This window comes from Podarcis bocagei (assembly GCF_964188305.1).
Source record: "Podarcis bocagei genome assembly, chromosome: 9".
NCBI classification, from domain to species: domain Eukaryota; kingdom Metazoa; phylum Chordata; class Lepidosauria; order Squamata; family Lacertidae; genus Podarcis; species Podarcis bocagei.
In genome coordinates, this window is record NC_138134.1 from 12,857,841 (window position 1) to 12,881,085 (window position 23,245).

At 43.5% G+C, this 23,245-nt stretch overlaps 1 protein-coding gene across 2 annotated transcripts in view; it reads left to right on the forward strand.

Annotated features, from left to right (window-relative positions):
- STIM2 (stromal interaction molecule 2) overlaps positions 1-19,482 on the forward strand; it is a 72,322-nt gene extending 52,840 nt beyond the window's left edge. For both annotated transcript variants that reach the window (XM_081207689.1, XM_081207690.1), the window contains 9 exons: positions 4,391-4,502; positions 4,935-5,050; positions 8,444-8,621; positions 9,526-9,703; positions 11,769-11,936; positions 13,080-13,180; positions 13,839-14,077; positions 16,863-17,097; positions 18,055-19,482. In XM_081207689.1, coding sequence (XP_081063815.1) covers positions 4,391-4,502; positions 4,935-5,050; positions 8,444-8,621; positions 9,526-9,703; positions 11,769-11,936; positions 13,080-13,180; positions 13,839-14,077; positions 16,863-17,097; positions 18,055-18,532 — 1,805 coding nt within the window. In that variant the 3' untranslated portion in view covers positions 18,533-19,482. The remainder of the gene's footprint in view (positions 1-4,390; positions 4,503-4,934; positions 5,051-8,443; positions 8,622-9,525; positions 9,704-11,768; positions 11,937-13,079; positions 13,181-13,838; positions 14,078-16,862; positions 17,098-18,054) is intronic.
- Positions 19,483-23,245: the final 3,763 nt, after the last annotated feature.

Here is a 23,245-nt window from a genome sequence, read left to right on the forward strand (position 1 = left end):
AGTATATTAGCAGTGCTTTTTTCCTGGGGTACTCAAGGTACTCACGAACCAGCAGCTTTCCCCCAAATGTTAAAAGTGTGATATTTACTGTAACAACTTTATGGTGATTGCCAGCACTGTTTTTTTTCTTTAAACAACAGCAAACCACTGTGTATTAGAGCTTTGAGTGAATGTAGTAGTCTGTTCAGACCTCTGCTGTGTTGATGATAATGTTTTGAATAATAAAACTTTGGTTATCTGAATCTCCCTGGTCGGGAGTGCAACTCTCAAACAATATGCTTTACACACACAAATAAGATACTTTACATAAGAGCTTATACATTTCTGCTCCTTTTGGCAAGCATGGCAAAAGCCTGTGAACACATTTGGTGCATGATCCCCAACTGGCAGAAATCATATTCCCAGGAAGGAGGGGCAGCTTGAAAAAAGGTTATCTACTTGGTTGCTGATTAGTGGTATGTTTGGTGCAATGCTAGCTTGCAGGGAAGACCTGTCCAAAATAATCAAGATGTGATAGTGAGCTTCATTGCTTTGGCACGCTTTATGCCTATGGCAAGTTGTATTTTGCTTTGAAGCTTTAGGTCTTTTATAGATTTTTTTATCTGACTTGTGTTATGACGAGGCATTGTCTCTGGTATCATTTGGGTAGGCCACACATTCCAAATCTTCTCTGGAAGTGTACAGTTTGGGGCTTCCTATAGGAAGGTGTGTGTGTGTGTGTGTGTGTGTGTGTGTGTGTGTGTTCATTCCCACTGACAACTCTCTAACTTTGGTAAAGTGAGTTCTGGAAATGAGCTGTAGTGGGATTAGCATCTCAACAACACCAACATGTTAATCCTTTCAAAATCTCCCACCAGATTCCACAGGAAATTAATTTTGCGGTGAATAGAACCTCACTGTTAAGCTAAATAATGAGCTCCTGTTTTGTGACATTTTATGACTTTCTCTAAGTTGCCTGCCACTACTTATGCTTTTAATTCGTAGTGGATTTTCTTTGAACTCCATGCACCCTTACTTTCCCCAGAACTCTAACAGTGAAAGCAACAAGACTTGGAGTTTATCTAAATCAGGAGTTGCCAGCCTACAGGAGCTTAACAACAACAACAACAACAACAAACAAACAAACAAACAAACAAGAAGAAGTCAGATTTAAAAGCAGTTCATGAACTATGTATTGCTAAACTGAAGTCTAAAACAAAACCAAGTCACACAGGCTTAGTAAAGTTTCTGGAAGGAACAGTTTGGAAGCAAGCAATCATTAGTCTAGGGGAGCAAATACTGTTAGGAAGATTCGGAACTACCAAAGACATTGAACAGGCCGTTGCCTGTAGACCAGAGATTATGTTTGAGGAGTACAGTGAGAGGTGAAATGGATTTCAAAGGATGACGAGGGTATGGTATAAGCTTTTAATTTCATGTGGCACATAGTAATGCACTGGATTAAGAAGGTCAGGATCAGCAAGTAGATTAGGGTTGCTGTGACATGGGGGACAGGAAGCTGGCAGGTGTAGAGGACTCCCTGGTCCTGAATGGGGTAACTATGCCCCGAAGGACCAGGTGTTCAGCCTGGGAGTCCTTTTGGACTCACAGCTGTCCGTGGAGGCGCAGGTCAATTCTGTGTCCAGGTCAGCTGCCTACCAGCTCCATCTGGTACACAGGCTGAGACCCTACCTGCCCGCAGCCTGTCTCGCCAGAGTGGTGAATGCTCTGGTTATCTCCCGCTTGGACTACCGCAACACGTTCTACGTGTGGCTACCTTTGAAGGTGACCCGGAAACTACAACTAATCCAGAATGCAGCAGCTAGACTGGTGACTGGGAGAGACCATATAGCGCTGGTCCTGAAAGACCTACATTGGCTCCCAGTATGTTTCTGAGCACAATTCAAAGTGTTGGTGCTGACCTTTAAAGCGCTAAACGACCTTGGCCCAGTATACCTGAAGAAGCATCTCCACCCCCATTGTTCAGCCCGGACACTGAGGTCCAGCTCCGAGGGCCTTCTAGTGGTTCTCTCACTGCGAGAAGTGAGAGTACAGGGAACCAGGCAGAGGGCCTTCTTGGTAGTGGCGCCCGCCCTGTGGAACGCCCTCCCATCAGCTGTCGAACAGATAAACAACCATCTGACTTTTAGAAGACTTCTGAAGGCAGCCCTGTTTAGGGAAGGTTTAATGTTTGATGCTTTATCACTTTATTATTATTTTTGTTGTTGCTGTTGTTGTTGTTGTTCAATTGGGAGCCCCCCAGAGTGGCTGGGGAAACCCAGACGTATGGGCTGGGTATGTATGTATGTATGTATGATGGTGGTGGTGATGATGATGATGATGATGATGATAATTATTATATAAGACTGTCTCTGATCTGTTTCTAGAAGCCTTAGCTGGTCCAGATGCTTACGAGAATATGGCTTGTGGGAGCATGCTCTACCCATTTTAGAACAGTTGCATTGGTTACCAATATGTTTCTCAGCACAATTCAAAGTGTTAATTATTGCTTATAATGCCCTAAATTGCTTCAGACTGGGATAACTGAAGGAATGCCCCTTCTCTGCATTGATGCTTAGTTGGACAGGACATGTAAGAGTCTTTTCTGTGGTCGCAGCCCAGTTTTGGAATTCTCCCCTGCAGGAAATTCAGCTGTGCCTCTCATCCTTTGTCTTTGCCAGACAGTGTAAACTGATCTCGTTTATTAGCCTAGGCAGGGCCGTAGCTAGGGGGTGGTGAGGTGGGCCCCTGCCAGGGGCGCAGCCAATGCCCCCCCCCAAATCGGCAAAAAAATGTCCATAAACATAAATATTGATTATTGCCTCATAAGAAATGGTTTTAAATAGAGGGTGAATTGAATGGGGTTTGGGGGTTGGAGGAGAGGTGGAAAGAAGAGTTAATTTGTCCATGGCTAGGGGGCGCAATCTGGACGGTTCTGCCAGGGGTGCAAGATCACCTAGCTATGGCTCTGAGCCTTGGTATTTTAAAGGCTGACTTTGGTTTCCTCCGCCATGCGGACGGTTATCATCTGGCGGTTCGTGAATCATGAAACAAGAATGCCCTTCTTTTTGAAAGAAAGAAAAGAATAGATTGCGCTGGGTGGGAGCAAGCATTTTGGCATGCTAAAAGCACTCTTAGTATTCCAGTGAGAATGTTACTAGCTTGTTGTGATGGCATCATGCAATTCCTAAAGCTGTCAGCTGAGGCCAAGGTTACGGTTCCTTCTATATTTAAGCGATTGTGCTTTCTTGTCTGCAAGGTCTTGAACGTAGAGAGCCTTATCCTAGCCAAGCCACTAGCTTTCACATTAATAAGCGTTGCATGGAAAGATAAAGATAAACCCTTTAGCTGGGTGAACACTGGGCATTTTAATTGTTTTGTTATGTAGGCGATTAGTGGATGCAAAACGTTGCAGTGTGGAATGCTTCTGTGCAGGCTTCGTCTGTGGAGCCACCCCGTACCATTCCCCTTTTCTCTCTCGCCTTACCCACTGAGCATGCTCAGTCAGTGTTGGGTTTGGCTGGGAAGGTGAATGGACTTCAAAGTGTTGTCTTCTGAGACTTTGGAGTTCTTATGAGCCTGCTGGTTGCTCCTCTTTGTTCATTTTGGATACACTGAGGTCCAGCACCAAGGGCCTTCTGGCGGTTCGCTCCCTGCGAGAAGTGAGGTTACAGGGAGCCAGGCAGAGGGCCTTCTTGGTAGTGGCACCCAACCCTGTGGAATATCCTCTCACCAGATGTCAAGGAAACAAACAAATATCTGAGTTTTAGAAGATACCTGAAGGCAGCTCTGTTTAGGAATTTTTTTATGTTTGATGTTTTATAGTGTTTTTAATATTCTGCTGGGAGCCACCCAGAGTGACTGGGGTATAAAAATATTTTGATTTTGATTATGATTATTTTATTTAAGGAGCAGCACGGTTGAAATTGAGATTGATACCAGTCTATATGGTACTGTATTTTTAAGTTTTAATTATCCGTAGTATTTTAGGATTTGTATGTTGCTTTCTTTAATTTTCTCATTGCCCAACTAGCATGCTCTCTCTGTCACCAAAATATCATGGGCCCACATGATGTTCTACCAAACTCAAGTAGAGATCTTCCCTTATGTGGGTACACAACCTGGTTGCATCCGCTTTGTTCCACAGTATGAGTTGAAGAATAACAGGATCAAGAACTCTGTGTACACTTCACTGGTCACAAGACCTTTTTCAATCATGCCATGGAATTTTTAATAATGAAATATTTTTAAGAATTACTTCTTGATAATCTTTCTGTAATCTTGACTTGGATGAGCACATGGTGAAGACGGCGAACCTGCCAATAACTTGCCATTGCTTTTTTATTTGTACGGTTGCTTTAATTCTTGATAATCTAGCCAGTGTAAAATAGTATTTGTGTTTGTGTTGTAGTTCACAACTGGACGCAGGAGGAGACTCTTCAGTGGCTGGTAGAATTTGTTGAACTTCCTCAGTATGAGAAGACTTTCAGAGAAAACAACGTCAAAGGAACAACATTGCCGAGGTGAATTTTGTACCTTTTTGGGTCCTCCTGCAGTGTTGGGCTCTCTGTGCAGAGCATGCTTAGTGAAATATATTAAACATTAAGATTAAACATTTCTTACATCTAAAACATTGTTAGCCTAAGAAATCTGCTTTTTTGATGGTACATTATTGCACTTAAACTGACAAAGTCATTCAGTTCTGTATAGTTTCATGCTATATCAGTTTAAACAAAGACATTCTGTTAATGCCAGACTTGATGTTAGTTTGGTACATTAAAATCTTCCATCTCTGGTTTAGTGTTGCACATGAAATTTGATAAACCACACAACATACTATCTATTTCTCAGTGACTTTGAGTTACCGCACACAATAGAATCTGCATTTTTAGTTGTGTCTCTTAACAGTTGCTTTCAGGACAAGGAACATAAAATCCCTGCTTTATTGTGTACAGGATAGCAGTTAATGAAGCCGCGTTTATGATCTCTCAGTTGAAAATAATTGATCGGAGCCACCGGCAGAAACTACAACTGAAGGCCTTGGATGTTGTCTTATTTGGACCTCTCACACGTTAGTATTATTTCCTCTCTCTGCCTCCTCCCCACACACACACCTTTAAACTGCTAGCAGAAAGAATTGTTCTGTTGAACTGTGATTTATGTTAATATTTAGGCTAGCCAATTCCTTTGAGGGATATCTCCAATGATACTATTGTGGGTATCCTTCGGCGGGTGTGTTTTGAGTATAAAAATAAACCATGGTTGATCAGGACAGGAATAAGCCTAGGTAAGTCTTGGATTTGTGTGCTATTTTATCCTCTGGTGCAGTCCTAAGGAGTTAGGAAGCTTTCACTTTTGCTTTAGATGAACCACAATTTAGCATTACATCTAAATCCTAAACTATGAGTCATCTGATTATAGCAAACCCGTTTCATTGCATGGTTTGAAGTTGCCTTGTTTCAGACAAACTGTAGATGCAAACCATCATTTTTCACTTGCTTGTTTTTAAGTGAAAGGAAATGGCAAGTGGGAAGTCAAATTCTGAATTAGCCTTTTTTTGGGGGGGGGAGGGAGTGTTAAAAAAATATTATTATTTATTGAATTTATATACAACCGTATACCCAGGGGTTTCAGGGCGGTTCACAGAATAAAATCAAGATATAAAACCACAAAATACCTAATAAAAATAACACCACCACCACAATGGTACTCATACCTTGATAAATTGAAAAATGTCTAGATCCCACCCAGCCATTCTTTTTATGCCCCTCCCCCTTCTCTACTGAATTTGTGGTACACATTTTTATTTTGTATTTTATTATCAACTTTTTAATTGAAATTTGACATTTTATGGATGACATTTATTAGAAAGAATTAAAAATCGCTATTGGAAGAATTGCTTTTTGACGTTTCTTCCACCTCATGCTTGCCATGGGAAGTTAGTGCAGTGCTCTGCTGGTCCTGTTTGTGGCAATCACACAATGTTGCTTTTATACACCCACCATGCCACACCTAACCCAAGCCCCGAGAAAATGAGAGAAAGAGAGAGAGATGTTATCTAATAACAACAGGCAACATTCCCCACTGGGGGGGGGAGGGGAGACCCAAGATGGGCAGCCGCATACCTCTTATGCGCACACAGAGCACATGGGGAGCGGGTGGCGCTGTGGTCTAAAAAACTGAGCCTCTTGGGCTTGCTAATCAGAAGGTCAGCGGTTTGAATCCCCGCAACAGAGTGATCTCCCGTTGCTCTGTCCCAGCTCCTGCCAACCTAGTAGTTCGAAAGCACACCTGTGCAAGTAGATAAATAGGTACCACTGCAGCTGGAAGCTAAGCGGCGTTTCCATGTGCTCTGGTTTCCATCACGGTGTTCCGTTGCACCAGAAGCAGTTTAGTCCTGCTGGCCACATGACCCTCGGCCTGAAAGCAAGATGAGCGCCGCAACCCCATAGTGACTTTTGACTGAACTTAACCGTCTAGGGGTCCTTTACCGTTACCTCTTTTTTTTTTTTTTACACTGAGCACAGGCATGTATTCAGAGCACAGATACATGGGCATCTCCCTATGCGACTCACAAACATGCACTTCACAGATATAACTCCTTCTCTTTGTCTCACATGCCACAAATGCACACATAGCTCCCCCTCCTCTCTCACACACAGGCCACACTTAGATCTCTTCCTCTCTGTCCAGATGTACCTCTCTCCTAGGAGACCTCACATGCCTGCCTCCTTTTCTCTCTCATTCGCACAGACAACTTATAGAACTCTCCCTCCCACCAAATGCCACAAAATACATCTCTTCCTCTCTCATACATAGCCCCTCCTTCAGAAAAAGGCCTTCCCTCAGGCAGAGGAAGCACCTGCCACCAGTTCCACATCGATGGCAGACAACAGCAGCCTGAGTGTGTGAGGATACCACTGCTCCCCCCCAACCTTTTTTTTTAATAATAAAAAAATAAACCCCCAGCATGGAGTGAAAGAGGTATCGTATTTTTCGCCCTATAGGACACACTTTTCCCCCTCCAAAAATGAAGGGGAAATGTGTGTGTGTCCTATGGGGTGAATGCAGGCTTTCGCTGAAGCCTGGAGAGTGAGAGGGGTCGGTGAACAGTACTATCTGGCCCTCCGGTTGCCTATCCAAAGTCAAGAATGTATAGGAGAGAGTGGATGACTGTGCCCATCAGACTAGCTAGAGGTCCTTTTTCAGAGGTGAAGGTGGTACCATACTCAACATGAAAAGGTCCATGCATGCAAAAAGCATGGCCTATGACAGCTGCTATGTGAATAGACTGGGGAAAGAACAATAATAAGGAGAAAGGAGGTGGATAAAGGAAGGGAAAGGAACAAGGGAAAAGAGGAGACAGACAAGAAAACCAGATGGAGAGAAGGCCTCCTTCTTGTACTTTGGACAGCCTTGGCCAAGGCCACAGACTGAAGACCTAGGTATATTCCAGAACAAGCACAAAGAGGCACCTGTGTGGCACCTAAGAGTAACCGACCCCTCACTCTCCAGGCTTCAGGAAGCTATCAGCAAGCCTTGGGAGCCCGGTGGGAGTTCCCACCGGGCTCCCAAGGCTTGTGGATAGCAGCCTGTTCTGGGGGCTGGGGTTGGGGGAAGCTCGGGGGAAATAATTTTTTTCCCTTTATTTCCCCCCCCCCAAAAAAAACACTTAAGTGCGCCCTATGGGCCGGTGCGCACTATAGGGCGAAAAATACGGTACTTGTGGCTGGCTGGCTGGCAGTGGCAGCCTAAGTTTGCAGGAACATCCCCATCACTACCCCCATATCTCCAGCTAGCATGGGATGAAGGAGGCGCCCGTTCCTTTTAAGAAGGCGGTGGCAGCCACTGCCAAAGCATATGATGATAACTTCATTGCTCCTCCCCCCCTTGAACTTTTTTGTGTTTTTTTTAAGTAAGCCCCAGGGCAGGCAAAGGCTAGCAGGCAGCAGTGGCAGCCCAAGCAAAGATTTTGGTACTCCTTTCTGGAATATTTTGTCAGAAAAATCCACTGGCTGCACCAAAAAACGCTGCACATCAACCTTTTTCTCAGCGCCACGTGTTTTCTATTGTTGCTCTAGTTAATCTTAGGCATGATTAGTGAAAACAAGCCAGCTTAATTTAACTTGGTTTGACCCTTTCAGGATTACAGTGACTCTTCTTTAAGACACATGTGCAGACATGTTGCCAGGAGAGAGAGGGGGGAAAATTATGCTGAGCACTAACCATACTTAAGATTAACTGCAGTTTGTAATTATTTTTTTTAACTTCGACAAACTGGTCGACCTAAAATGGAAGTGGAAGCTTCTGAACTCACAGAGCTATGCTGGAGGGGAGCGTATGGCCTCATGGCTTGTTGCAGCTTGTGTAGCACTAAACCCTGGTTTAGCATTGTATCCAAATCAGCCCAATCTTGTTAGATGACCTATCTCTTTAACTCATGTGCAACTGCATTTTTTTTTAGGACCGCCTCACAACTGGATGAAAGATTTCATCCTCACCATTTCTATAGTGATCGGCGTCGGGGGCTGCTGGTTTGCATATACTCAGAACAAGACTTCGAAAGAGCATATGACAAAAATGATGAAAGATTTAGAAAGCCTTCAAACGGCAGAACAAAGTCTGTGCGATTTGCAAGAGAGGTACGTGAAAAATAGACAATACTTTAGGGTGTTGAAAGTATTGAAAGGACATTTAGTGTGAAAATATTGCAGGACTTTGCCTGTTCCACATAGTGAATTCATGGTTAAGGTGATGTATGAAGAGGAGACTACTCAAGTTACATTTAGCCACTAAGCTACACCAGCATTCCTGTTAATGTATGAGTTCTGATGTTCTTCACAAATTTGAATATCTTCGCCTTATTATTATTATTATTATTATTATTATTATTATTATTATTATTATTATTATTATTATTATTATTTATTGAGTTTATATACTGCCGTATACCCGGAGGTCTCAGGGCGGTTCGCAGAAAAGATCACAACATATATAATCAGAATAAAAACAACAACCCAATAACACCCCCCCCTCTGAAAAGGGCCACATTTTAAAAAGGGCATAGGATGTAAATCGGATCAACCAAAGGCCTGGATAAAAAGGAATGTTTTTGCCTGGCTCCTAAAGGTGCATAATGAAGGCACCAGGCGAACTTTCCCGTGGAGAGCATTCCACGGACGGGGAGCCACTGCAGAGAAGGCCCTGTTCTTGTGTTGCCACCCTCCAGACCTCTCGAGGAGGAGGCACATGAAGGAGGGCCTCAGAAGATGATCTCAGGGTCTGGGAAGGTTCATATGGAAAGAGGCGGTCCTTGAGGTATTGTGATCCTGAGCCTTAGCATCGTAACTTGACAGTAAACATAGCTTAAGTTTGTTGAGAGAGATGGGTAACCCTCTGGTGTTCTTTTGTCACATATTGAGAGGTTTAGTGACATGTCGCTTGGCGATGCCACAGAGTAGCTTAAATTATTTGTCCAGTCAATTGAGGCATGAACGGAACTGGACAAACACTATTAACTTGTGGAAAAAAATGTCTACTTTGAAGGCTTGAAAAAGCACAGGAGGAAAATCGGACTGTTGCTGTGGAAAAGCAAAACCTGGAGCGCAAGATGATGGATGAAATCAGCGACGCAAAACGGGAAGCGTGTCGGCTGAGAGAGTTGAGGGAAGGAGCTGAATGTGAACTCAGCAGGCTTAAATATGCAGAAGAGGAGCTGGTGCAGGTATTTGCAAATAAAATCTACCATCTCAGCCCACGCAGAGTCGTACCTTTTCCAGCCACTTAATGGCACTGTAGCACCGGAGCAAGGGACACGATGAAATCGTAAATCAGAGAAGCAAACTGAGATCAATTCCAGAAAGGGAGTTTAGACATACAAAGCTGAAACTGGTAGAGAAATGGGTGTAACAATCAGTAGAAGGAAAGAGTCAGAACTGAGGCCTTTGAGCTGCACACTGTAGGTGCCTAGCTTCATCAAGTGATGCTGACACAAAACCCCACACATACGCTAAGTCGAAGAATTAGAAGCATTGCCACCCAAGCCCATTCCACTCACCATGTCCTCCTCCCCCCCTCTTTCCCCCTTTTTTCTTCCACACCATCAGGAATATCCCTCCTCATATCATATTCCAAGGGGAGTTGAGTTTGCAGTTCTGCATCTATACACTTAGAAGTTCCTCTGGTAGCCCTCTTTTTAACTATACACTTTGGAGTAACAGGGACGTTGGTGGCACTGTGGGTTAAACCACAAAGCCTAGGACTTGCCAATCAGAAGGTTGGCGGTTCAATTCCCCGCGACGGGGTGAGCTCCTGTTGCTTGGTCCCTGCTCCTGCCAGCCTAGCAGTTCAAAAGCACGTCAGAGTGCAAGTAGATAAATAGGTACTGCTCAGGTGGGAAGGTAAACGGTGTTTCTGTGCGCTGCTCTGGTTTGCCAGAAGCGGCTTAGTCATGCTGGCCACATGACCCAGAAGCTGTACGCAGGCTCCCTCGGCCAATAAAGCGAGATGAGCGCCGCAACCCCAGAGTTGGGCACGACTGGACCTAATGGTCAGGGGTCCCTTTACCTTTGGAGTAACAGCTTGGCTCCACACGCAGCTCCCCCACTCTCGCTCTGTTTTTCTCTCTCTTTCACACTTAACTGGCACACACACTCACAGCCTTTAATCTCCCCCTCCCCAGTTGCATTAGCATCACCCAAGGCTTAACCTGCGCTTCCCAGCAATCCTGATGCAGCTGAAATTGTCACCTCGTTGCTCTTCAGCATTGCAGGAACACGAATCTTTTCCCCACAGTGCAGCTGATGACTGAGCAGTGTGGAAAGTGGGTGTGTCTCCTGGAGTCTTGGGGGCTACACCCGTGGGTGCCCAAGGGCTGCCTGCAGGCTGCGGATCATCCACATGTAGTCTAAAGAAATAATAGGGAAAGAAAACTGAAACACCGCATTTGTTCAAGAACACTGATAGGGCTTATGTTTATAATTTTATTGAATTTCCTGTTTTACATTTTAGAATATTCATTTAAACAACCTTAAAATATCAGTGACTTATCTTCTTCTCTTTCCATGGTTCATTTTAAATCCCTGAATATTTTATATAAACTGAACCATCTGATATTCCACTATTGGATCTATCAAAACTTATTTACACTGTTGAATTTATCTTAATGCTGTCCACGTTTTCAAAGAAACACAATTTTCCTCCATATATTCAATAAACCAGTCCTCTTTAAACGTTCTCTTATTCTTTGTGTTAGGTCTGCAAGTTGTGCATATTCCATCAGTTTAAGTTGCCATTCTTCTTTGGTATGATAGGGCTTATGTTCAAGGGGGCCTTACCCAGAGAAATTAATCATATGAGTTTTAATTTATTCATCCTGCAATTAAAGCAATATAAATTTGTATAAATAAAAGCAATAATCCTGAAAAGAAGAAAGTGTGCCTTTGGTACTAAGATGATGCAAACACTACAGTAGCCAACACCTTAAATAAGGCTTTTTCTCTTTTGCATGAGTAAACAAATGCCTCTTTAAATATGGGGTCCACCACCTATAATTTCTGCATGTACTGGTGTTTTTAAATTAAATCCTGAGAAATTCTGAAGTCTTCTGTCTGGAACATCTTAAAAAATCTATTTTAGTTGATTAATCAATTAATCAACCATATTATATAGTAATACTCAGTGACTCATCGCTGATGCAAAGTGTTAAGGGGCAAAAGCTGTTTTAAAAATATTTTTACACTTCCGGCTTAGGTGTCTCAATATCTTTGCATATTTCTTCTGACTCCTAGGTCCGCATGGCCTTAAAAAAGGCCGAGAAGGAGTTTGAACTGAGAAGCAATTGGTCTGTTCCTGATGCGCTGCAGAAATGGCTTCAGCTCACGCACGAAGTGGAAGTGCAGTACTACAACATTAAGAGACAAAATGCAGAAATGCAATTGGCAATTGCCAAGGATGAGGTATTGTTCATTTTTGAGTCCTCGCAATCAAAAGCAGTGTGTACTCTGTTGATTTCATCACTGAACTAATACAATTCGGGATGTGGGATTGCAACTAGATGTATGTCTGTGTACCCTTGCCTCCTGCAAGTTTAAGTTTTGAGCTAAAAGGACAGTTACAGTTCTGGGGCATCACATTTTTGTCTCATTTTGTCTCTTGCTACTGTATCGCCACCTTTCTAAGAGCTGTGCAGCTGCTCCTGCTACTCTATTCTAGCCTGCCCACAGTTTTCTGAGTTCAGCCCAGCTTTAAATGTTTTACATTTTATAACTTTGTGCTTTGGCTTAAAGTCCAGGATAGATACTCTTTGAGGCAGCAAACATAAATTACTCAGATTAACGCAATATCTGCAAATTGTATTTAAAGGCAGTTCATAAAGCATTTTAATAAAAGAAATAAATGAATGCTAATCTCACCTTAAGAAGACACTTTTAGCATGCCTCTTGTTTGGGGGTGTTGCATAGTTGTGGAGTTACCTGTTGAGAATACCTTTGACTATGCCCCTAGCTCTTCTCACTTATGTAAAGATGGAAAACCTTAAGGGAGTTTTTGTTCTGTTTTAGAGATTGTGATAGGACAGCATGTCTCTTTGGATATGCTATTCCCAGGTCACTATAGTTTTCTTCTTCTTTTTCTTCCTCTCCTCCTCCACCTCCTTTGGTAATCACTTGTAGCCAAGTAAGATTTTCTTCCATAAACACGGTTTTAACAGTGAGTCCATAAGTGACTGTGGAGGTCAATTCTGGATCCATGCGTCCTTCCACAGTGCGGACATAGGTTTCCAGGCAGGAGTTCATCATGGTGAGGGTTTGCCAAGTGTGCCTTCCTCTTAGCACGTTTCTTCCTTTTGTTCTGAGTTTGAACGTCTTCGAACCTTTGGTAAAGGCTGTTCTCCAGCTGGAGCGCTTTCAGGCCAGTGTTTCCCAGTTGCCGGTGTTTATACTACATTTTTTTTAGATTTGCCAAACTATAGTTTGACTCACTATAGTTTAACCTCATAACGTTTCCCAATCATATTAACTAGATAAAGAAAGGTATATATTCCTCTTTACCCATTGCATTGTATATGTAAACTTGGCTTCATATTTGTCCTTTAATAATAGGCAGAAAAGATTAAGAAAAAGAGAAGTACAGTCTTTGGGACATTACATGTTGCACACAGCTCTTCTCTCGATGAAGTGGACCACAAGATTCTGGAAGCAAAGTAAGAGAACTGCCTAGTGGGTGATGCCCCTTGTGCTCAATGCATAAACCTGGTTGATACTGTAGTGCTCAATATTTTTTTAAAAAATGGGATGCTGGTGCCACTGAGCCTCTTGGGCTTTGTGATCAGAAGGTCAGCAGTTCGAATCCCCATGACGGGGTGAGCTCCCGTTGCTCTGTCCTTGCTCCTGCCAACCTAGCAGTTTGAAAGCATGTCAAAGTGCAAGTAGATAAATAGGTACCACTGCAGTGGGAAGGGAAACAGTGTTTCCGTGCGCTCTGATTTCCATCACAGTGTTCCGTTGCGCCGGAAGCGGTTTAGTCATGCTGGCTACATGACCTGGAAAGCTGTCTACGAACAACTGCTGTGTCCCTCTGCCTCAAAGCGATATAAGTGCTGCAACCCCATAGTTGCCTTTGACTGTTTAAGTCCATAGTTGGACTTAACCATTCAGGGGTCCTTTACCTTTTTTTTAACCTTTTAATGTGGGCTGCATTTTAAATTGAAAATACCAGATTCTATAACATAACTATTTGTTTGTAGCTCCTGAAGAACGATAGTACTGTATACATTAATATGGCTGATCATAAATATCCCCAAATGCATAATTTGGAGAGAAAAACCCCCCAAACAAACACAAACTTCTATTGTTTCCTAGGAAAGCACTTTCTGAATTAACCACTTGTTTGAGAGAGCGACTCTACCGATGGCAGCAGATTGAGAAGATCTGTGGCTTCCAGATAGCACATAACTCAGGATTACCGAGTCTGACTTCATCACTTTACTCTGATCATAGTTGGGTGGTAATGCCGCGAGTTTCCATCCCGCCGTATCCAATTGCCGGGGGTGTAGATGACCTTGACGAAGACACTCCTCCTATCGTTTCTCAGTTTCATGGTATGTGGTAGTATATCTAAGAAGACATTGAATGCCTGGAGATACACAGGAGTTTGGCAAATAGCCACAACCATTAGAAGTATTGGCAAAATGAAATACCAAATGAAGCAATGGGTCAGAGGGGTTAGCAAGATTCAGCAGAACAAAGATGCTAGGAAATATGGAAAAGCAGAAACACTTGGCATATGGAACCCCAGCTATTTAATGTGTGGGAATGTTGAGGATTGTAGGAGATGATATATTGATTAAATATTATCCTTCTTCACTCATGCTAGTGAGCTATTGGAGAGCACATTCCCTTGTACATAACAGGAAGCTAGTTAATGGATTCGTTAGAACCATTTGAGTTGAGCAGTCGAGTCTGGCTTGTCCAGATTGGATTCTTCCTGGTAAATCCCCTTTAGGTCCCTCTTAAAAACAATAATGACACAACAGTCTTCTTTTAGAAAGTAATGATAAGGTTTACTTACATTCAGTTACATCCCACATAATAGACCGTATAAGAGGTTTGAAACTGAGAGTCAATTACATTTATGGGAATGAAAAAGAAGCTGGGAGGGAACCTTTTGAAAACAAAACAAAACATGTTCTTCCAGGAAGGAAGCAGAGAAGGTGTGCTCTCTTTTAGTCGAGTCCAGCTCTTCCCATTTAAAAGGCAGAGGGGAAATGGGACTCTGGAGGCTTGCTTCCTGGAAAGTGCCGGAAGCTTTCCCCTCCCAGCCGCTAGTTTCCCCAAAAAGAGAAAAGAACAGCCACACGCTCAGGGTTTCAAATTTTAGCACTGTGCTTCTTTGTTCACAGTGTGGTGCTTAAAGAGTTGCTTTCTCTCTCTCAGGCAGCCTTGAAATGCTGGCTTTGTGGATGGAGCTCTCTCCTTCCTGCTTTTGTAGGAAATAAAAGAAAGGGCTCTCATTTGGAAGTTGCAACAGAAAGCTGCTTGTTGGGCGCTCTTGTTTCTGGGAAGCCTGAAAGGGGAGAGTGTCTCAGAGATTAAGAGTCTTACTAGGGTTCTGCTGTGCAGAGGAGGGCATTTTTAATGCTGTTCCTTTTAAACTTCATTTTCACAGCTGATTGTAGACATCTTTTCTTCAAAACCTGTATCACATTCCCCCCACCCAACTTTTCATTTCTATGGCTGGCAAAACAATTGTTTCCTTCTACTGCCGCCCTAACCTTTTGAGATTCTGAGGGCTGTGTGATTTTACTGATAAAGCCTTTTTTAAAAAAAACAACCCACTCTGCTTCTGATCTGCAGCAGTTGAAAATTATTTTGGTTTGGTTTACATCTGATGTAATTGCTGATATTTGCAGGGAGCGATATCATCTTCTTCTTTGGCAGACACTTATACCCGAGTAAAATGGTCTTCCATAAACGTGGTCTTAACAATCTGTCCATAAGTGGCTGTGGAGGCCAATTCTGGATCCACATGTCCTTCCATAGTGTGGACATAGGTTTTCCAGGCAGGAGTTGATCACTGTGAGGGTTTGCCAAACGTGCCTTCCTCTTAGCTCATTCCTCCCTTTTGTCCTGAGTTCGAGTGTCTTCAAAGTCCATGACACCTTTGATAAAGGCTGTTCTCCAATTAGAGTACTCACAGGCCAGTGATTCCCAGTTGTCAGTGTTTATACTACATTTTTTTAGATTTGCCTTGAGAGCGTTTTTAAACCTCTCTTGCTGTCCACCGACATTACATTTAGCATTCTTAGGTTGGGAATAGAGTACAGTAGTTGCTTTGGAAAATGATAATTGGGCATCCACACAACATGACCAGTCCAACAAAGTTGATGTTGAAGAACCATTGCTTCGACACTGGTGATCTTTGCTTCTTCTAGTACACTGGCATTAGGTCGCCTGTCTTCCCAAGGGATATGTAAAAATTTCGGAGACACCGTTGATGGAATCTTTCGAGGAGTTGGAGATGGTGTTTACAAGTGGTCCATGTTTCACAAAGTTGGTAGTACAATAGCTTTGTAAACAAGCATTTTGGTTTACCTGCAAATGTCCCAGTCCTCAAACACTCTGAGCTTCAGTTGGGAGAAAGCTGCACTCACAGAGCATACCACAACTGTGATCAGGTTGATCTGGGCCTGAACAATATCCTGAAGTCCCATGATCTAATCAGCAACACTCTTCAACTGGACAGTCATTCAATTTTGAAGTTGTTTTTTGGTTCACATTTTAACTGTTTTCCACGGCTCCTTTGATACTGTTTCAGATATCATAGGTAACCTAAGGCTCATTTCATAGATACAGTTTTTCATGGTGGACACTCTTGCTAAAGCTTTTAATAAATAAACCTTTAAAAATAATAGATGATGATCATAGAATTCCTCTCCATCCATCCCATTGATCATAATCATTTAGTGAGATGTTACAGATTCCTGTTAAATATTTGAGTCAGGTGTTGCTGCCAACATCATAAGTTTGTGACTTCCCTTGTGACCTTCTCCAGTAAGACTTCAAAATGATAACCGAGCCTTCTGTGAAATTCCGTCAAGTGGAGGTCAGTTTTACACCTGCCTCGCCCTTGCCTGTCTCTTTTGCTGATGTATTTTAAGTATGGATTAATAGGAAGGAAGGAAGGAAGGAAGGAAGGAAGGAAGGATATATTATTCAAGATTAAAATGAAGTCTATGGTTGCTGCTGCTTCTACTCAAAATCATTTGTGGGCTCGTGCAGATAGGACTATTTGCAAATTCTGCCTGCCTGCAACAGAGTAATGGCTCGGTTGATAACTTAGAGCAGCTGGTTGATTTTTGAATAACATTGTTTTGTCATTCTCAGGGTCCGTGGTGAAAACGAGCACCTTAGCAAGGAGCAGTAGCATGTGTCGCTCCCGGCGAAGCGTCATGCCGTCGTCTCCGCAGTCGCAACACACAGCACAAACACCGCATCCTCCACATGCCCAAGCTACTTTGCACTCTGCAGATCCAGACATCCTTTCCGTGTCCAGCTGCCCCGCTGCTTACCGTACAGAAGAGGAGGAAGAGGCAATTTACTTCACTGCTGACAAGCAATGGTATGGGCATTGGGGACGCTAGCGTGACGGTTTCGGTTAGAGCTAGTTCCATGAAGTCTCTTATGTGTCCTCACTGTCCAGACTTGGACACACCAGAAGGATTTGCAAAGGATCTTTTCCGTTTAGATCTGGAAGATTGCGATAAGACTGTTAACTCCCCTGTGCCCTCTGTGGTATGCAAGATGCAAGGTATTCAGGGCTTGAAATGCAGATTTAATGTGCCCTTAGAGACTCGTCTGTTACAGCAGGCAGGCAGCTACACTTGGCACGGTCTACAAGGGCATTCCCGACATAAAAGCTGCTAACAGAGATCTGACCTTGAGGTGATGAAGTCATGGTTGACAATGAAGCCAGTGGAGGAGACTGTTCTAAGCACTGTGTTTCTTGCGGTGCCAGGGCCATCTTTGGTTAGCAGAGTCTCTGTGCAGTGAACTGCTTGATGCCTTGTTTTGAAGAGATATGGGGGGGGGTGAACAGTTACACAATTTTAGAATTTTATGAATCCTGGGGAGGGTCAGATAAACAAGAATTGAGTTGGCTGTTTTAAAAAAAATCATTTTAGTGCAGAAGGAGTAGATTGATTGTTTCCACATACCTTAGGAGCCGAACGCCTTGCGAGTCGAATGTTTTGACTCCCGAACGCTGCAAACCCAGAAGTGAGTGTTCCAGTTTGTGGACGCTCTTTGGACCCTGAACGTCCGACGCGGGAAATAACCTATTTCATGATGAGCTTTGCCATTTGCAGTTTTTGTTTACGCTGCTGACAAGTAAAAGTTGTGTGTGTGTTTGTGTGTAAACTCAGGATTTGGAAGATTTAATGAAGTAGGTAATTTGATTATTGACAGAGGGATAGATAGATAGATAGATAGATAGATAGATAGATAGATAGATAGATAGATAGATAGATTCTTAAATGAAACAGTCTGACACCTTACAATTGTCTCCTCTTTGCTGCAGGGAAGTACAAGATACAGTTTCTGAATGTGACTCCTTAAATTCTTCTGGAAGGAAACAATCTCCTCCTTCGAGCCTTGAAATATATCAACCGTTGTCACCTCAGAAAATATCACGAGAGGAACTCTCATTGGAAGAGTCGTCTACTGGAGACTCTTCTTCCCTGACGGCCGATATTTCCAGGGGTTCCCCTGACTGTGTTGGCATGACGGAAACTAAAAGTATGATCTTCAGTCCCGCAAACAAGGTGTACAATGGCATTCTGGAGAAGTCGTGCAGCATGAACCAGCTCTCCAGCAGTGCTCCTGTCCCCAAGCCTCGCCACACCTCTTGTTCCTCCACCAGCAGCGAAAGCAAAACGGGTCACGAAACCTCGGCTGTCCCTCGGATAAGTAGCACCCCACAGGACCTCTGCCAGAACGGAGAGCGAAACAAAAAGGCCTCCAAAATAAAAAGCCTCTTTAAGAAGAAGTCAAAGTGAGGCTGCCGGAGGAAAATGCGCAATTGTGGCATCGTTAGACTTGTTGTTTTCTTTTTTCTTTTTCTTTTTTAAATTAAGAATGTAGTTTTCTTTGTTTTCTGGGCTTGGATGCCGCAGCAGGAAAACCTCTTAGGTCAATTCCTCTTCTGTTTTAAATGACTTTATGGTAAAGTTGTGCCAGCTGTCAATGAAAAATTTTAATTTCAAGACAGTTTACAGTCATTTGTCTATTTATTTCTGCTTTTTTTTTTTTAGTTTATATAAAAACGCCATTTTTTTAAAAAAAACCACAACACTTTAACACAAGCTTTAACGGACTAGTAAGCCTGTCTGGGCTTGCCAAAGTTTTTTCTTGTTTACTGAAGCATCTTCTTATCTTTCCACAGAAGCTATGGCATTTGCATTACTGGACATCAGTAACTTTTAATGAAGTAAAACTACTTAAATTGCACTACTGTTTTCCTGACTGGAAAGTATCTTTGCAAGTGAAACTGTTTAGACTTGTAAAATGATGGAAGAGATGGGTTGGTTCATGGTTATTTTTTAAAATTGTTTTTAATGTAGAAGCTAGCATTTCTAACAATTGATTTCTGGAACTGGAACCTCGTTTCGCCAACATAATGCTTCTTTAAATGCATTTATTAACCTAATGGGTTGGGTCCTGTTGTAAAAAATCATGTTTATCCAGGGCTTTCACTGTGATTTTACTGCATTGCACAGGCTGAATGGTTAAAAAAAAGACTTATTATAAAAAGAAGAGGCTCCTGATTCCATTCTCAAATGACAAAATTCAAAACTTGATTTTGAAGGACTTTTTAAGACATTCACAACCTTAAAACTGGGATTGGGACAACTGGGGGCACTTGTTTACATACTTTGACAGACGACGGATGTTTGATTTGTGAATATTTGTACTGTGGCAAAGATAATAAATTGAAAATATTATTGTGCATTGACTTGTTCTGATTTTAGCCATTCCAGTCCAACCCCCCCCCCCCCAATTCTTGCTTGTCAGAGGTAATGGCCTGCCACGACTGGTACTTGCCGTTATATTGTGGATGCCTGTATTTCATTTTATATATTTTATTAGAGTGAGCATAAGCATTAATAACACTTAACCCTATTATTGGGCATAGTCAGTTTTGAAGCAAATTGTCAGTCGAGCATGTTTACTTTTGCAGCAAGTCCCCCCCGATTCGGTTGGATGTCATGCCAAACTGCTACACAAATAAGCCTTGTGCTTTGTACACTTTCTCTTCCCCTCTTCTTGTTTGCCGTTGATTCATTTAATTTGTTCTTCTTTTAGCATAAACCAAATGCTACACCAGAACATTACTACTTGCACCTTCCGCTTTTCGAGACCAAGTTAGTTTGAAGCCGGTTCACAATCCTAATTTGGAGGGAACGCATGAACATTGAGGTCATTCACATAGCACCAAATCGTTGTTTGCGATTAAGTAGGAATCAGCCGTCCAGGTTCAGTGGGTCTTCCTATCCTGTTACACCTCTTGGTTCTAGTATAAAATCCTATGTATTTGCTTTAACAAGGTTGGGATCACACATGTATGTGTAAAGGTAAAGGACCCCTGGACGGTTAAGTCCAGTCAAAGGCGACTATGGGGTGTGGCACTCATCCCGCTTTTAGGCCGAGGGAGCCGGCGTTTGTCCACAGACAGCTTTCCGGGTCATGTGGCCAGCAGGACTAAACCGCTTCTGGCGCAACGGGACACTGTGATGGAAACCAGAGCGCACGGAAACGCCGTTTACCTTCCCACCATACCTTACCTATTTATCTACTTGCCCTGGCATGCTTTCGAGCTGCTAGGTGGGCAGGAGCTGGGACAGAGCAACGGGAGCTCACTCCATCACGGGGATTTAAACCACTGACTGGGAAGCCCAAGAGGCTCAGTGGTTTAGACCACAGCGCCACCCACACCTGCATGTATGTGTAATAGCTGATGATCAGCAACTATGGGTAAATGACTTGGCAGCTTGGATGTGTGAATGGACTATTATTAAAAAAGCATTGTGTTTGCAAGTTATTTGAAAGTTCTGTATGTGGTGTTATAATTACAATAACCCTTTCAGATGTGATGGGTGATTTTGCAGGCAAGTGATGAACATACACGTGTAATTCACCTCTCTATGCATGTGTCAGGGACGCGGGTGGCGCTGTGGGTAAAACCTCAGCGCCTAGGACTTGCCAATCGTATGGTCGGTGGTTCGAATCCCCGCGGCGGGGTGAGCTCCCGCCGTTCGGTCCCAGCTGCTGCCCACCTAGCAGTTCAAAAGCACCCTTAAGTGCAAGTAGATAAATAGGTACCGCGTTATAGCGGGAAGGTAAACGGCGTTTCCGTGTGCTGCGCTGGTGCTGGCTCGCCAGTTGCAGCTTCGTCACGCTGGCCATGTGACCCGGAAGTGTCTCCGGACAGCGCTGGCCCCCGGCCTCTTAAGCGAGATGGGCGCGCAACCCCAGAGTCGGACACAACTGGCCCGTACGGGCAGGGGTACCTTTACCTTTACATGCACGTGTCAGATTTGTATGATCTTATGCTGCTAGCGTAATGTAATTTTTAAGGGCCAGATGTAATTTTGTGTGTTAACTTAAAACTAACAATATTGCTGTGCAATGTCATATTATTATTATTTTATTTTATATACTGCTTTAAACCACGGGTCTCAAGATATAAAATCACAAAATACCTAATAAAAATAAAAACAACCCAGTAGCCCCCCCCCAAAAAAAAACATTTTAAAAGGGCATAGGATGTAAATTGGATCAACCAAAGGCCTGGTTAAAAAGGAACGCTTTTGCCTGGTGCCTAAAGGTGCATAATGAAGGCACCAGGCAAACTTCCCTGGGGAGAGCATTCCATAGACGGGGAGCCACTGCAGAGAAGGCCCCGTTCTCGTGTTGCCACCCTCCGGACCTCTCGAGGAGGAGGCACACGAAGGAGGGCCTCCAAAGATGATCTCAGGGTCCGGGTCGGTTCATATGGAAGGAGGTTGTCCTTGAGGTATTGCGGTCCTGGGCAATTGAAGGTTTTATAGGGAAAAACCACCACTTTGAATTGGGCCTGGAAACTAATTGGTAGCCAGTGCAATCGGACCAAGATGGGTGCAATATGCTCAAACCGTCTTGCTCTGGTGAGCAACCTGGCCACTGAATTCTGCACCAGCTGAAATTTCCAAACCAGGGGTCTGCAACCTTTAAGACAAAAAGAGCCACTTGGACCCGTTTCCGAAGAAAAACAACAACCTGGGAGCCGCAAAACCATTGTGACATTTAAAGCATGCACGCCGCTGCCCTCTGATCTGACAGCGGGTGGGAAGGTGATGTTGGGACGGTGCGTGACTAACGCACGCACCGCCCCCATGCGACATCACAGCCAGTACAGCGCCCGCCACAGTGGGGAGTGTCGGGGCGCACAATGCACCTCCTCCCCTCGCTAGTATCCGCCCCGGAGCCGCGGCAAAGGTGTAAAAGAGCCACGTGCGGCTCCGGAGCCGCAGGTTGCAGACCCCTGTTCCAAACCGTCTTCAGAGGCAGCCCTAGGTATAACACATTGCAGTAATCTAACCTTGAGGTTACCAGAGCCTAGACAACAGTAGTTAGGCTATCCCTGCCCAGATAGGGGTGTAGCTGGGCCACCAGTCGAAGATCTTAGAATCTAAAACTGAGGGGAGACTCAGAAGGCAAGCTTTCAGATAAAAGCAGCCAATCTTTATGTTCAGCAAGCTTTTATCTTTTTGTTTGAAGTTAACAGTTCAGTAACAAAGGCAGCTTTCACAATGAAATAGTGGCTGGTTGTACAAAGCCATCACCATTTTGATATCGGTCAAATAACAGTGTCTCTTAGTCTTGAAGAGTGTAGATCTGATTGAGAATTTTGTGGAAGCGAACACTTCCCAATTCCTCTCTACTTAGCAAGTACAAAAGACATTTGTAAGAAATATCCACATATTTCTTCACAGTGGCAATGGGACATGGTCTCAATAGTCATCGGAGATTTGGGGGGGGGGTCAAAGTATTGGCTGACATTCATTTGCATAACTGCATAGCAGAATCTGTTCCAGCTCAACTATCTTGCTGGTAGGTATCCTTTCATGAAGGGCTTGCCTTTGCTTAATATTTGTATTCATTTTCCTGCTATAACGCCATTATACAGAACTTTTCAGGGAGGTGGGAAGATCTGGAAGATCAGAGGCCTCTCAAATTGAATCTTCCCCCAGTCCTTTTAGTTGCCTTGTCCCTGCCATGTGTTGCATGTTTATGACATGTGTTGCAACCTGGAGATTCCTCCCCTTACCTTTAAATCTGTTGTGGAATCAAGAGTCGATGCAGTTGCAACTTTTTATTCTCCCAGTCCTGCAATCTTACCCACCACCAACATTTCGACTTGTAGAAATCTTCATGCTGTCGCAGTAGGAAGAAGGGAGGGAGGAAACAGAAGGAAGCTGGTGACAGGGCTGGGTGCATGCATGTATGTGTCTGCAAGCTGTAGTTGGGTAGTGCTGTGGTCTAAACCACTGAGCCTCTTGGGCTTGCCGATCGGAAGAAGAAGAAGAAGAAGAAGAGTTTGGATTTGATATCCCGCCTTTCACTCCCTTTAAGGAGTCTCAAAGCGGCTCACATTCTCCTTTCCCTTCCTCCCCCACAACAAACACTCTGTGAGGTGAGTGGGGCTGAGAGACTTCAAAGAAGTGTGACTG